Below are 16,361 nucleotides of genomic sequence, written 5' to 3'. Positions count from 1 at the left end.
GAGGTGTACTGATAAGAGATTTAAATCCTAAGCAAAGGGAATCAACGTGCCCAGGCTGAGAAAGTATTTAAGGGAAGATGGATGAACTGAAATCTTACTAGTGGTGTTCACATTTATGAATTTTTACTATATCAAAATATAACAAGTATAAAATATGGGAGTAGGGGAGCTAAGCAAATCTTAGAAAATAAATTCAAGCTACCAATGCACTTACTCTGTTAATCTGTTTGTCCTTCATACAAACAGATGTATGGGTTTGGCTAGAAGACCTGTACTTTTCCATTGATTTCTAAAATTCTAGAATGATGCCTTCCAATTGAAGCTAAATGCTTCCCCCATGCTTCATTTGTCTTGTGAGAGAAAAAAAAAAAAAAAGCAAAAACAACAACAGCCCTGATGATATCCAGAGGTAAGCCTGGACATAAATACCAAAAGGTATCACAGAATACCAATGCCAAGCAAGATTACTCTGAGATAATGATGAAGTGAGATAAAGTGAAGGCAATTCACAACTGTTTTCTAAGTACAGAAAAAGAAGTCACTGTGCCATCCCCCCAAAATACCAAACACTCCATTCTCTTGGTTAAAATGAGTGACATCTACTTTGTTTCCAGTAATGGCTTTATTTTGACTATAGTCTTCCCTCTTGTAGCTAAAATTTATTGAGATGAATTATAGAATTGCCTTGGCTTTCAGCATCCAATTTAAAGTGGCCCATCACTTTTAGACCCTCTCCCAAGTCACCCAACTAAAGCCCAAATCTTGTAGTAGCTCTTTTCTAACACCCTCTTACTGAGACACCCCAGGATTCCCCATGGTGTGTGTCTTCCCTCACTGCCATGAGTAATAAATCCAACTTGTTCTAGACTAAACTGGTTCCCAGGTGTGTTCCTGGTTGTTTTGGCTGGAGAACATAGACGTTGGAATGATCTCATCCTAACCAGCTAACTCTGGCACCCCGTGGAGAACACCCCCATTCTTCAGCCCTTTCACTAAACACTGCTTACTCCAGAAAGCCTTCTCTACTGCCCCAATGAGGACTGGTCCCCTGTGCTGTGTTGCCTAGACCACTTTGCACTTCTCCCCTGTGACAACCACTGCATATCTTTTTTTTTTTTTAACATCTTTATTGGAGTATAATTGCTTTACAATGGTGTGTTAGTTTCTGCTTTATAACAAAGTGTATTAGTTATACATATACATATGTTCCCATATCTCTTCCCTCTTGTGTCTCCCTCCCTCCCACCCTCCCTATCCCACCCCTCTATGTGGCCACAAAGCACCGAGCTGATCTCCCTGTGCTATGTGGCTGCTTCCCACTAGCTATCTATTTTACATTTGGTATTGTATATATGTCCATGCCACTCTCTCACTTTGTCACAGCTTACCCTTCCCCCTCCCCATATCCTCAAGTCCATTCTCTAGTAGGTCTGTGTCTTTATTTCCGTCCTGCCCCTAGGTTCTTCATGACCTTTTTTTTTTTTTTCTTAGATTCCATATATACGTGTTAGCATACGGTATTTGTTTTTCTCTTTCTGACTTACTTCACTCTGTATGACAGACTCTAGGTCCATCCACCCCACTACACTGAAAGCTCCTTGCAGGCAAGAGAGAGGAGTGAAGCATGTCTGACCACATTGCCAGTACTTACTCTAGTCCCTGATGAAAAGTGTTTATTAAAAGTTTGTTAATTAATGGACACAAGAATTAAAGTTTTCTAACTTACCTTCTGTATAAATCACAGGAGTGTAATGACATCTCTCAAGTAGCCAATATATTTTGAGAAGAATCTGTAAGAATAAAACAGCATTAAAAATTGATGTTTAATAGGGCAAAGAAAATTCCCAATTATTGAATTTATCATTTATTTTATATTTCAAATATGGATATCCTTGTAGCTTTTGAAATTTTTCATTGTAAAATTTAGGTGTTCACAGAATATGGATTAAAAAGCAAATTTACTTCGAGGTATTGTTTCTATTTTGACACAAAGTCATAAAAAAAAAACTATTACCAAAGAAGATGTTTAAAATAATTTAAATATGTGACTTGTAACAGCTACATATATTGTAAATCTACTGTTCTAAAAATAAGGAGCAATTATCCCTTGTTTACTTTAACATTTAATATGCTGAACAGTCTGGAGAACCATTTATTTACTAACAAATATATGTAAAATAGGGTAGTGAAAAACAACTCCGTGTGCTTTTTTGACTGTTTGAAAATTATAATTGAATTACTGAAAAAACTGAAAATGTTTCAAAACATTATTTGAAAGATGTGTAAGAGAGAGGATAGGAAAATATGCCTGCATATTTATTGCCTAACAATTTAAATTACAAATATGGAGAGTACAAACTTTCAGTTATGAGTAGTTCTAGAACTTTCATGTACAGCATGGTGACTATAGTTAATAATAATGTACTGTATACTTGAAGTTTTCTAGAAGAATAGATCTCAAGTGTTCTCACCACACACACAGACACACAGGCACACACGCACACAAAAGATAACTATGGGAAATAATGAATATGTAAATTAGCTTGATTATGGTATGATTTCCTGATTTCACTTTGTGAAATGATTGTGGAATCATTTTCACAATGTGTATGTAGATCAAAACATTATATTGTACAACCTAAAAATATACAATTTTTATTTGTCAATCATACTTCAATAAAGCTGGAAAAAATACACAGACGTATATATACAGATATATACATGTATACATATATATGTTTTGTGTATGTATATATACACATACATATGTGTGCGTTTTAGCATCCTTAAATTTGCATTACCTATTCCAGTTTTTGCTGGAAAATACTATTTTTATTGTTCCACAAAACATAGCACACCAAGGTTGATCAGCAGATTTGAATCCCAAGTAACTGTCCTCTCTCTCCAGCAGTTTCTGACAGGTTTGCCTGTCCTTGGGTTTGGTGAATTCCCTCCCTGCTCTCACCTCCACTGGCAGAATCCCCAGCTTACCCCGACCCTCTAGTTACAGCCCTAATCCTCCAAAAATTTCATGAACATAAAGAAAGGTTTCTCCTCAGGAAAACACTGCATGGTTCTACTGTTGACCAACTATGGGTTTATAATATGATCAATTCATGTGATTTGTCTACAAACCTGGAAGGGCAAATTGAATACATTTTATTTTCTCTCAGAATAAGTGAAGGTACACATCAATCTACAATTGAAAATAAAATTTCATTAAAATGTACTTAAAAAAGAACTCCTTGCCTAGCCCTAGATCCCAGAGGTTTTCTCCCAGGATTTTTTCTAAAAGTTTTATAGTATTATATTTTATATTTAATTTTGTGATCCATTTTTGAGTTAATTAGTGTGAAAGGGGTGAAGTTTGGGTTGAGTTTTTTTAGCCTGTGGACATCCGTTTTCTCCAGCATCGTTTGTTAAAAAGACTAGGCTTCCTCTCTCAGAACGAAATTAGTAAAGTGAAAAAAAAATGAAACATAAAACTGAAAGTGAAGATTTTTATTCTTTGTAAAAAAGTTTTAATATCTCTCCGTTAATAAACAAATAACAATTTATGGATAGAGTTATGTTAAACAATAATTTTGCAGTTGAATCATGCTCAAAATCAACCCACCAAGTTTGAGAAAAAGACCTCGTTAACTGAACCGCTATGGAGACCAGCACAACTCCCAGGTATATTGGTGAATTTGAGAGAGAACTTGATAGCACATGGCCGCAGTTTACTTGGCTGAGTGCCACCTGCATAGGCACAAATGACCCAGTTCTGAAACTCATCTGGCTCCTGAGCAAACGAAATGTAAAGGACTATGTATTAGTTTCCTGTTGATGCATAACAGATTACCACAAGCTAAGTGGCTTCAAATAACACCCATTTATTAACGTATAGTTTACAGCAGGCTGGATTCAATGGTCAGAGTATCATAAGGCTGAGAGGAAGGTGTTAGCAAGGCAGATTCCTTGTCTGGAGGCTCTAGGAAGACATCTGCCTCTAGGCTCATTTAGGTTGTTAGAGTACGGTTCCTTGCTGTTGGAAGTGTTAGGTCCCTTATTTTCTGGCTGTCACCCAGAGTCCTTTCTCAGCATCTTAAGACCACCCACATTCCTTTTCATGTGTTTTCCTCTGCCTTCAAGCCAGCAATGATCTATCAAGTCACCTTGTACATCAAATCTCTCTGACCTTCTCTTCTGCTGCCAGATGGAGCAAACTCTGTACGCAAAGTGCTTACCTGATTGGGTCCAGTCCACCTGGATAAACTCTATGTATTAAGATCAATCCATTCAGTTTTAACTACAACTGCAAATTCTCTTCACAGCAGTATCCAGATTAGTGTTTGAATGAAGAATCAGAGAACAGGAATCTTGGAAAACCAGGTTTAGAAATCTTCCTACTATAAGCCTGTAATGAGTTAAGTGCATTTAAGCCCTTCTGGGCTTTCCCAGAGTAGTTGTAGTTGATGATGAAACATTCTAGTTAGTTACCATGTGATATTTACACATTAATCCTCTACATCTTCCTGGGACCTGCGATGTCCTCCAGCTCTTCCACATTCATCAGGTTCCATAAAGTTCCTCAAAGGCACTACCATCCTCACCTGGTGTGGCCGAAAATTCCACCAGTGGCAAAGCAGGAGATTCCTTGAGGTGCCCCTTGATGAGGGGCAGGAGAGATGACATGGTCTTCTTTTTTGCTTTGGTTTACAAAATTTAAAGACGTATCAAAATTTCAGAGCTTTTGTTGACAGTTTTTTTGTTTTCACGTCTAACTCTTTGTCCTCTCCTCCACGGGGCTCAGGCATCAATGAATGGACCTGGTCCAGGTGATGAATCTAACTAACAGGAACAACCAGGATTTGACCCGGACCAGACCTCCTCTAAGATGTCTAAGTTTTGGTCTCACTTTAACTCACGACCAATAACTTCACAAGGGCCCTCATTGTTGCCCAACAATTCTAACATATTCCTTTGTCTGTTCACTCTCTCATGCTCCTAAATTATTTCATACTTCACATCTTCTCTTTCTGAAAACTTCCCAAGTCTCCTCCTCAGTGACCACCCTCAGCTGATGACTTGCTTCTGCTGACTAAAAACAATTGCACAGCGTGAGAGTTGTGAGTTAAGTTTTATCTGGGGCAAAATGAGGACTATAGCCTGGGAGACAGCATATCGAATAGCTCTGAGAAAGTGCTCCAAAGAGGAAGTGGGGAAGGTCAGTATATATGTGATTTTGGTGAAGGAGGAGTACATGCAATCAAGCAGATATTTTTTGCAGAAGGTCCTGCTAGTTTCGTGAAGGTTACTGCTAGTCATGAGGAGCAGACATCACCATGAAGAATTTTTTAGTGCTTTTCTAAATATGAGGAGATGCAAGAATTGGGCTCATAAAATCATCTCCTGAAAATATCTAACTGTCTAAGGACCTGTTCTGCCAGTTTTTTCCAGAGCACAGAGTGCCTCATTTCTGATCTCCACCCTGAATTCCTTTCAGGGGGTGATGAAGGTCAGCAGATGCAGTGGCTCATAATTTAATTTTTGTAGAGGTAGATGGCAAGTGCCAATTTGTATGTGACATTTCCATAGGCCTGAGAAGACAGAAGCAATCGGAAGGCAACTTCCCTATTTTCCCCACATCTGCCCACCTACAGGCCATTGTGTCCATGCACCCTGCCTTCCCTCCTGACACAGTGGATTCACTGTCCATGCCCCGTTCAGAGACCAAACCTTCCACTTTGCACCAGAATCTATCTACTCTCTCCAACAAAAAGATACAAGGCAGTATACTGCCCCAGATATTCAACACCACCACCTCATGGATAAACAATAAAAATTTTATTTAATCATTACAATCAGCATACAATGGTACCATACTTTTTGCATCTTAAAAAATAAATACATAATACCTCTTTTGACCTCCATATCCACCTCTAAATACTCCTCCATTTCTCTTCTCCAACTTACATATATACTTGAAATTTTCTTTTTTTAAATTGAGGTACAATTGACATAGAACATTATATTACTTTCAAGTATACAACATAATGATTCAATATTTACATATATTGCAAAATGATCACCACAACAGATCTAGTTAGCATCCATCACCATACACAAGAATTTTTTTCTTGTGATGAGAACTTTTTTTTTTTTAATTTATTTTCTTTTGGCTGTGCTGGGTCTTTGTTGCTGCATGTGGGCTTTCTCTAGTTGCAGCAGGCAGGGGCTTCTCATTGCAGTGGCTTCTCTTGTTGTGGAGCACGGGCTCTAGGCACGTGGGCTTCAGTAGTTTCAGCATGTGGGCTCAGTGGTTGTGGCACATGGGCCCTAGAGCGCGCAGGCTTCAGTAGTTGCAGCACGTGGGCTCTAGGGCACACGGGCTCAGTAGCTGTGGCTCACTGGCTTAGTTGCTCCAAGGCACGTGGGATCTTCCCGGACCAGGGATTGAACCCATGTCCCCTGCATTGACAGGCGGATTCTTAACCACTGCGCCACCAGGGAAGTCCTGATGAGAACTTTTAAGATCTACTCTCTTAGCAACTTTCAAATACGCAGTACAGTATTATTAACTGTAGTCACCATGCTGTACATTACATCCCTATGACTTAATTATTTTATAGCTGAAAATAAATTTTATTTTAAATGAATTTTATTTTATAGCAGATGCAAACTATTATATACAGGATGGATAAACAACAAGGTCCTACTGTATAGCACAGGGAACTATACCCAAGCACAGGGAACTGTATCCAATCTCCTGGGATAAACCATAATGGAAAATAATATTTTTAAAAATGTCTCTATGTGTATAACTGAGTCACTTTGCTGTACAACAGAGATTGGCACAACATTGTACACCAACTAGACCACAATTAAATAAATAAATAAATAAATAGGATGGCAAAGAGTAGAAATCAATCAGTCTCCTTCCTTTATGTTTAAAAGTAAGCATGCTGTTATGTTAAACAAAATTCAAAATTGAAATTACGTAAAAATTCCTACAGAATTCATTCTGCAGAAGAGGCTGAGGAAATAACAAGCATGGCAGCCATAGCAATACAATAAAATATGAGTCCTATGGGACCACAGAGCTCTTGCTATCATTAGCAGTTGAACAGAAGTGGAGAGTCAACATCAAATAGCAGCTACCTGGATCTGTAACAGCTAAAATAATACTCATATGATTATAAATATAAATAGCACAGGGGAGAGAAATGGGCGTGGGTTTAATAAGTTGAAATTCAAGTATAATTCCAGAATGAAAACCAATTCCTTAGGACTGATTATGGCAAGATAGTTGTACTTTATATACTTTATCTTTTGGTACATTATTAGAAACTTGTGCAAACATCAGAGCACCTTATTACTTTTCCAGCACAAGAATTATTGATTATAAGAGACACCGTTAATACTTTAAGAGGACTAAAAGAGGAAAAATAAATACTAGATTAAATATGCACTTTAATTTTAAAATTCATACTGACTAGTAAGTATGAAATAGTAAGTATGAAGAACATGTCTAACCACTGAAGGATCACAGCAACAGTCTCAACATACTGATTAGTAATTAGACTATTTTAGTAGCTTCAGTCAGGGTGGATACCACATTACAAAAGGCACATTAATGAACAAATGTAGCTCTAGAGGAAAACAAACAGGAGATGAGGATTCTGAAAATTTTTCCTTAGAACTCAATGGCCATGTCTAAGATTGGCTGAGAGTATAAGACCTAACGGAGGAGTAGTAACATATGGAAGTAAGATCCAACTAGCTAAGAAAAGATAGGTGAATACCACGGACATTGGTTTTCAAAGAGGGATGTTTGTAATGAACCCAGACTCTCCTGGTCTGCCTGGAGCCCTCTCAGCAGAGTTGGACAACACTTGCAGGATGCTATACAAAACAACATCTGTGGCACAGAAAGTTTAACTAGAGGACTGACATGTGTGCGACCAGAGGACATGCATTTAAGAGGGACTTTAAGGATATCTAGTGTGACTCCACAAGTCCATGGATGAGTTAACCAAGGCCCAAGGAAGAGAATAATAATGCAGTTGATAAAGAGCTGGGCTTGGTCTAATCCAACTTTGCAAATTTAGTGATAAGACTAAAATTCTAGAGGGTCACCACTTTTCATTCTGAGAGCCCTGAATTTCAAACTCAGAGCTGTTTTTTCTCAGGAGATGGGTTCTCAGGCAGCTGCTTCCTGAAGAACATACACTGCTAATAAAAGACTAATACACAATTAAACATTCTAGCAGTCCTCATTTATTTGGCTTACATCCTCATATTCCCCTTTAATATTTTTAGACACTATCAAGGTTTACAATCCTAATCCAGTATAAACTGTAAACACACACATATACATACACAGACAGGAAGTTTCTTTCAGAAGTTTCGTAATTTTCTACGGTCTTTATTACAAAACTGTATCCCATGGAGTGCACAGCTTGGGAAGTCAACGGCATTTCCTTTCTAAATCCCTCTTCGTTAAGTCATGCCTTTAAGTGCACTTATAGCACCAAACTCAGGGCTATTAAAGGCAAATTGATAATTTTTCACGCTGAAATCTATCTATACTTACCCACCTATTTTTACCATGGTGGTACTCTCCAAAACTTTGAAGTCACTCAAGCTGATTTTTCCCAGAAGGAACTCATTCTATTAGTAAATGTTAATGCCAAGAATATAGATAATCACAACAAAAAGAATAAAATACCTAGGAATAAACCTACCTAAGGAGGCAAAAGACCTGTACTCAGGAAACTGTAAGATACTGATGAAATAAATCAAAGATGACACAAACAGATGGAGAGATGTACCATGTGCTTGGACTGGAAGAAGAAATATTGTGAAAATGACTATACTACCCAAAGCAATCTACAGATTCAATGCAATCCCTATCAAATTACCAATGGCATTTTTTACAGAACTAGAACAAAAAATCTTAAAATTTGTATGGAGACAAAAAAGACCCCAAATAGCCAAAGCAGTCTTGAGGGAAAAAAACGGAGCTGGAGGAATCAGACTCCCTGACTTCACACTATACTACAAAGCTACAGTCATCAAGACAATATGGTACTGGCACAAAAACAGAAATATAGATCAATGGAACAAGATAGGAAGCCCAGAGATAAACCCACGCACCTATGGTCAACTAGTCTATGACAAAGGAGGCAACGATATACAGTGGAGAAAAGACAGCCTCTTCAATAAGTGGTGTTGGGGAAACTGGACAGCTACATGTAAAAGAATGAAATTACAACACTTCCTAACACCATACACAAAAATAAACTCAAAATGGATTAAAGACCTAAATGTAAAACCAGACACTATAAAACCCTTAAAGGAAAACATAAGCAGAACACTTTTTGACATAAATCGCAGCAAGATCTTTTTTGACCCACCTCCTAGAGTTATGAAAATAAAAACAAAAATAAACAAATGGGACCTAATGAAACTTAAAAGCTTTTGCACAGCAAAGGAAACCATAAACAAAACAAAAGGACAACCCTCAGAATGGGAGAAAATATTTGCAAATGAAGCAATTGACAAGGGATTAATCTCCAAAATATACAAACAGCTCATGCAGCTCAATATCAAAAAAACAAATAACTCAATCAAAAAATGGGCAGAAGACCTAAACAGACATTTCTCCAAATAAGACATACAGATGGCCAAAAAGCACATAAAAAGATGCTCAACATCACTAATTATTAGAGAAATGCAAATCACAACTACAATGTGGTATCACCTCACACTGGCCAGAATCGCTGTCATCAAAAACCTACAAACAATAAATGCTGGAGAGGGTGTGGAGAAAACGGAACCCTCCTACACTGTTGGTAGGAATGTAAACTGGTACAGCCACTATAGAAAACAGTATGGAGGTTCCTTAAAAAACTAAAAATAGAGCTACAATATCATCCATCAATCCCCCTCCTGGGCATATACCCAGAGAAAACCATAATTTGAAAAGATATGTGCACCCCAATGTTTTTTGCAGCACTATTTACAATAGCCAGGACATGGAAGCAACCTAAATGTCCATCAACAAAGGAATGGATAAAGAAGATGTGATATATATATATATATATACACAATGGAATATTACTCAGCCATAAAAAAGAACAAAATAATGTCATTTGCAACAACATGGATGGACCTAGAGATTGTCATACTGAGTGAAGTAAGCCAGACACAGAAAGACAAATATCATATGATATCACTTACATGTGGAATCTAAATAAATGATACAAATGAGCTTATTTACAAAATATAAGTAGAGTCACAGATGTAGAAAACAAACTTGTGGTTACCAGGGGATAAGGGAGGGGGAGGAATAAATTGGGAGACTGGTATTGACATATACACACTATTATATATAAAAGAGATAACTAATAAGAACCTGCTGTATAGCACATGGAATGCTACTCAATACTCTGTAATGGCCTATATGGGAAAAGAATCTTTAAAAAAAAAAAAAAAAGTGGATACATGTATATATATAACTGATTCCCTTTGTTGTACACCTGAAACTAACACAACATTGTAAATCAACTATATTCCAATAAAAGATTTTTAAAAAGAACATAGGTAAATTGCTCTCCTCAAGAACCTTTATACTCTTTAAATTATTTCATACTGCATGACAGTTAGTAATAGCAAAGAAAAGTGATTTCAGTTACCCCACAAATTGGTACTATAGTGCCGTGAAGACACTTGCTTGACTAGGATGTTAGTGCACTGTAATTTTCTGATTAATTAAAATATCTAGGTTTCTTAAAGTTATTTATTTAATGTAGCCAATAAACGGCTGATAGACACTAAATTTAATAAAAGAGGAGAAAATCAGGATCTCCAATACAGGGAAACCAAAATGGTTTAAAAAGTTATCATGCATTACTATTAAGATTAAACCTCAAGGGAATGAAGTCAGGGAAGATAGTGAAGTTGGAAGCACCAAGAATTCATCTCTCTACCTGGACAGCAACTGTACTAGGAGAAACTATCAGAGGTGGATACTTTGGAACTTTGGAGTTTATTTGAACACTTGTAACTTCAAGGGGATAGCTTGGCTAGGACATTTTCATTAATTTTGGTTTATTTCAACCATTAGGGTGGTTGCAGCTACTCAGCCCCCTACCCCAGCCCCATACCAGACAGCTGTGAAGAACGTAACCCAAATTTCTGGAGCAGCTTCCTCTGGAGCCAGGGTGGCCAATAAGATCCTTGTCATCCACATGTAGGTTCTTGGTTCTAACTGTGAATTACTGCTCTCACTGCTGAAGTGTGGATATGGAGGCTGGCCACCAATGTTCCAACTGCCACCAGCTGAAGTAATTTCCAGGAGGTTTAAAAGAGCCACCTGTTTTTTTGTTTGCTTGCTTTTTGTTTGTTTGTTTGTTTTTGATATTCAAAAGCAACTATGTGTATGGGGGAATTTAGAAAGCCACCATGCATACCTAGGGAAATATGGAGCTCAGAAAAGACATGCAGAAGATCTTAAGCTTTTACTCCAATACAGAGACACCTTATAGCAACTTTTTAAAGTACCAAACTCTGAGGAAAAGGGAAAATCTGATTTCCCCAGTTTCCATGTTATCAAATTCAAAAGTCCAATTTTCAATAAAAAAACAACAAGGCATACAAAGAAACAAGAATGTATAGCTGATTCAAAGAAGCAAAATAAAGCAACAGAAAATGTACCTGAGGAAGCATAGATGTCAAAATTACTAGACAAAGATTTTAAAACAACTCTTTTAAAGACACTCAAAGAGCTAAAGGAAGACATGGACAAAGGAAAATAATATATTAAAAAATATCAATGAAGAGAATAAATTACTTTCAAATAGAACCAAAAAGAAATTTTGATGCTGAAAAGTACAATAACTGAAATGAAAAATACCTCAAAAGGGTTAAAAAGCAGATTTGTGCAAGTGGAAGAATAAGTGAACATAAAGAAAGAACAACTGAAATTATCAAGTCTAAGGAACAGAAAGAAAAAAGAATGAAGAAAATTGAACAGAGCCTAAGAGACCTGTGAAACACCATCAAGTGGACCAACATAGGCATTGTGGGAATGCCATCAGGAGAAGAGAGAGAGAAAGGAACGAAATGAATAACGCCTGAAAACTCCCCAAATTTAAAGGATTGAAATTGCAATAAATGCATCTACAAATCCAAGAAGCTCAAAAACTCCAAATAGAATAAACTCAAAAATACTCACACTGAGATACATTATAATCAAAATGTTGAAAGACAGAGACAAAGAGACGATCTTGAAAGCAGCAAGAGAGAAGTGACTCATCACATACAAGTGGTCCCCAATGAGGTTATCTGTCAATTTCTCATCAGAAAGCTTGAAGGCCAGAAGTCAGTGGGTTGATATACTCAATATGCTTAAAGGAAAAAAAACTGTTGATGGGCAACTTTATATCCAATAAAGCTACTCTTCAAAAATGAGGGAGAAATGACACCCCTAGATTTTAAAAAGCTGAGGGAGGTCATTACCACCAGACCTTCCCTCCAAGAAATGTTAAAGGGAGTGCTTCAGGTTGAAATGAAAGGAAGATAGTAACTTGAAGCCATATAAAGAAATTAGGGTAAAGGTAAATGCATGGGCAACTGTAAAAGCTACTATTACTGTAATTTTGGTTGAGCCTGACTTTTATTTTCTAAAGCGTTTAAAATACAAATGCATAAAAATTATTAATCTATTTTATTGTATACAAAATGTGTAATGATGTAATCTATGACATTAATAACAGAAACTGAGGGTGGTGTGGTATAGTAGTGAGCTTTTTTATGTTATTGAAGTTAAGTTGGCATCAATTCAAATTAGATTATTATAACTTTGGGATATTAAATATAATACCCATGGTAACCACCAAGAAAATATCTATAGGATATACGTATAAAGAATTAAGAAGAGAATTGAAATATTTCACTATGAAAAGTTAACTAAAAATAAAGCAGTAATGGAGAAAATGAGGGACATAAAAACCTATAGGCATAGAGAAAACATATCTGTTTTCTGAAAAATGGCAGAAGTAAATCCCTCCTTATCAGTAACTACCTTAAGTGTAAATGGATTAAACTCTCCAATAAAAATACAGAGATTGGCACAATGAATAAATATTTATAATTCAACTATGTGGTCTCTATCAGAGACTCACATTACTTCCAAAGACAAATAGGTTGAACGTAAAATGATAGAAAAAATATTTCATACAAATGATGATGAAAATAGGGCTGGAGTGGCTACACTAATATCAAACAAAATAGACTTTAACTCTAAAAAGTTTACAAGAGACAAAGAAGATGTATCTTAATAAAAGTCTCAAGAAATAATCTAAGTATTCATCAACAGATAAATGGATAAAGATGTGGTATATATACACTATGAATATTACTCAGCCATAAAAAAGAATAAAATTCTGCCATTTGCAACAAAGTGAATGGACCTAGAGAGTACTATGCTTAGTGAAATAAGTCAGACAGAAAAAGACAAATACTCTATGTTATCACATATGTGGTATCTGAAAAAATAAAACAAAGGTATATAACAAATTAGAAACAGACTCACAGATATGGAAAACAAACTAGTGGTCACCAGTGGGGAGAGGGAAGGGGAGAAAGGCAAAATAGGGGTATGGGATTAAGAGATACAAACTACTATATACAAAATAGACAAGCAACAAGGATATATTGTACAGCATAGGGAATATAGCCATTATTTTGTAATAACTTTACATGGAGTATAACCTATAAAAATATTGAATCACTATGTCTACACCTGAAACTAATAAAATGTTGTAAATCAACTATACTTCAATAAAAAATTAAATTAAAAAAGGTTCGATATCACAATGAAAATAGAAATTATAAACATTTATGCACTTAATAAAATACCTCAAAATATATGAAGCAAAAAATTGATAGAACAGAAGGTGAGAAATAGAGAGCTCTATAATAATAGTGGTGATTTCAATGCCCTGCTTTCAGTAATGGATAGATCAGTCAGACATAAGAGATGTAAGAAAATAGAGGACTTGAAAAATGCAATAAACCAACTAGATATAAAAGACATATAGAACACTACCCCAAAACAGCAGAATACAGGTTTTTTTCAAGTGCACATGGGACATTCTACAGGACAGATCACATGTTAAACCACAAAATAAGTCTGAATAGATGAAAAGACAGATATCATACTAAGTGCCTTCTCCAATCACAACAGGATGAAGTTAAAAATCAGTAACAAAGAAAACAGGAAAATTCACAGATTTGTGGAAACTCAACAACATACTCTTAAAGACGCCATCACAAGATAAATTAGAAAATACTTAGAAACAAATAAAAACACAACATACTAAATTTATGGGATGCAGTGGAAGTAGTGCTCAGAGGGAAATCTATAGGTGCAAATGTTTACATTGTAAAAAAATGTCAGATCTCAAATCAACAGCTTCATACCATAAGGAACTAGAAAAGGAAAATAAAGCCAAACTCAAAGCTAGCAGATGGAAAGAAACAATAAAGTTTAGAGCAAAGTTAACAAAATAGAGAAATAAAACAATAGAAAAATATTAATGAAACCACAAATTGGTTCTTTGAAAAAATAAACAAAATTGACAAACCTTTAGCTAGACTGACAAAATAAAAAAGAGAAGACACAAATAACTAAAATCAGAATAACAGTGGAAGTATTACTACAAACCTTATAGAGGCAAAAAGGAATTATAGAAGGATACTATGAACAACTGTAAGCCAACAAATTAGATAACCATTAGAGAAATGGGCAAACTTCTTGAAACACACAAATGCCCTAAACCAACTCACAAAGAAAGAGAAAATCTCAACAGACCTATAACAGGTAAAGAGATTGAATTATTAATCTAAAACTTACCAGCAAAGAGAAGTCCTGGACCAGGTGGCTTCACAAAAGAATTCTACCGAACATTTAAAGAAGAATTAATATCAATCCTTCTCAAGCTCTTCCAAATCATTGACAAGGAGGGAACACTTCCTACCTCATTTTATGAGTCCAGCATTAATTTATATCAAAGCCAGAAAAAAAAATACCACAAGAAAAGTAAATCACAGATCAATAGCCCTTATGAAGATAGATGCAAAAATCCTCAACAAAATATTAGTAAATTGAATCCAATAGCATTTTAAAATAATTACTTACCATGACCAAGCAGCATTTATTCCTGAAATGTAAGAGTCGTTCAACATAAGAATATTAATCAATGTAATGTGTCACATTAATAGAACAAGGAAAAAAACCACATGATTATCCCAATTGATGCAGAAAAGGCATTTGACAAAATCAAACACACTTTCATGATAAAAAAACTTCCAGAAGTCTGGAAATAGAGGGAAAATCCCTCAACCTATTAAAAAATATTTACAAAAACCCACAGCTAACATTATAATCAATGGTAAGGGACTGAAAACTGTCCACCTAAGATAAGGAACAAAAACAAGAATACCCACTTTCACTGCTGCTATTCAACATTCTACTGGAAGTTCTAACCAGAGCTATCAGAAAAGAAAAGTGAATAAAAGGCATCCAAAATAGAAAGAGCTAAAACTATTGCAGATGACACCATCCAGCATATAGAATACACCAAGTAGAAACTAATAAATTCAGCGAAGTTGCAGAGTACAAGATCAACACGCAAAAATCAGATGTGTTTCTAAATACCAGCAATAAAAAAGGCCAAAAAAAATTTAGGAAAGCAATCCTACTGATAATAGCACCTAAAAGAATTAAATACTTTGTAGTAAATCTAACCAAGCAGGTGAAAGAGTTGTACACTCAAAACTACAAAATATTGCTGAAAGAAACTGAAGAAGGGACTTCCCTGGTGGCGCAGTGATTAAGAATCCGCCTGCCAATGCAGGGGACAGGGGTTTGATCCCTGGTCCGGGAAGATCCCACATGCTGCAGAGCAACTAAGCCCATGCGCCACAACTACTGAGCCTGCATTCTACAGCCCACGTGCCACAACTACTGAGCCCACGTGCCACAACTACTGAGCCCACGTGCCTCGAGCCCCTGCTCTGCAACAAGAGAAACCACCGCAATGAGAAGCCCGCGCACTGCAACAAAGAGTAGCCCCCACTCACCGCAACTAGAGAAAGCCCGCTCGTAGCAACGAGGACCCAACGCAGCCAAAAAATAAATGAATAACTAAATAAGAAACTAAAGAAGACAAAAATAAATGGAAAGATATTTATATTCATGGCTAGGAAGACTTAATATTTTTATGATGTTAATACCACCCAAAGCAAGCTATAGGTTCAATGTAATCCCTATCAAAATACCAATAGTTCTTTTCACAAAAATGGAATTT

General features: G+C 36.2%; 1 protein-coding gene and 1 long non-coding RNA gene across 9 annotated transcripts in view; both read right to left on the bottom strand.

Annotated features, from left to right (window-relative positions):
• Positions 1–16,361, bottom strand: part of LOC309621446 (uncharacterized protein) — a 583,198-nt gene that overhangs the window by 96,363 nt on the left and 470,474 nt on the right. For all 8 annotated transcript variants that reach the window (XR_014240024.1, XR_014240025.1, XR_014240026.1 and 5 more), the window contains one exon: positions 1,727–1,790. Coding sequence is in view for 1 of the 8 variants with exons in the window: in XM_082408931.1 (XP_082265057.1) it covers positions 1,727–1,790 (64 nt within the window). In the remaining 7 variants the exon portion in view is untranslated. The remainder of the gene's footprint in view (positions 1–1,726; positions 1,791–16,361) is intronic.
• Positions 5,815–11,831, bottom strand: LOC309621448. Its single transcript, XR_014240032.1, has 2 exons — positions 9,183–11,831; positions 5,815–8,101 (listed from the first exon to the last, which is right to left on the bottom strand). It is a non-coding gene; the product is annotated as an uncharacterized lncRNA (long non-coding RNA).

The sequence above is a fragment of the Balaenoptera borealis genome (assembly GCF_965194805.1).
Source record: "Balaenoptera borealis genome assembly, contig: HAP1_SCAFFOLD_463, whole genome shotgun sequence".
NCBI lineage: Eukaryota > Metazoa > Chordata > Mammalia > Artiodactyla > Balaenopteridae > Balaenoptera > Balaenoptera borealis.
The sequence above is the reverse complement of the archived record's forward strand: the minus strand, read 5'-3'. Positions and strand labels throughout refer to the sequence as shown.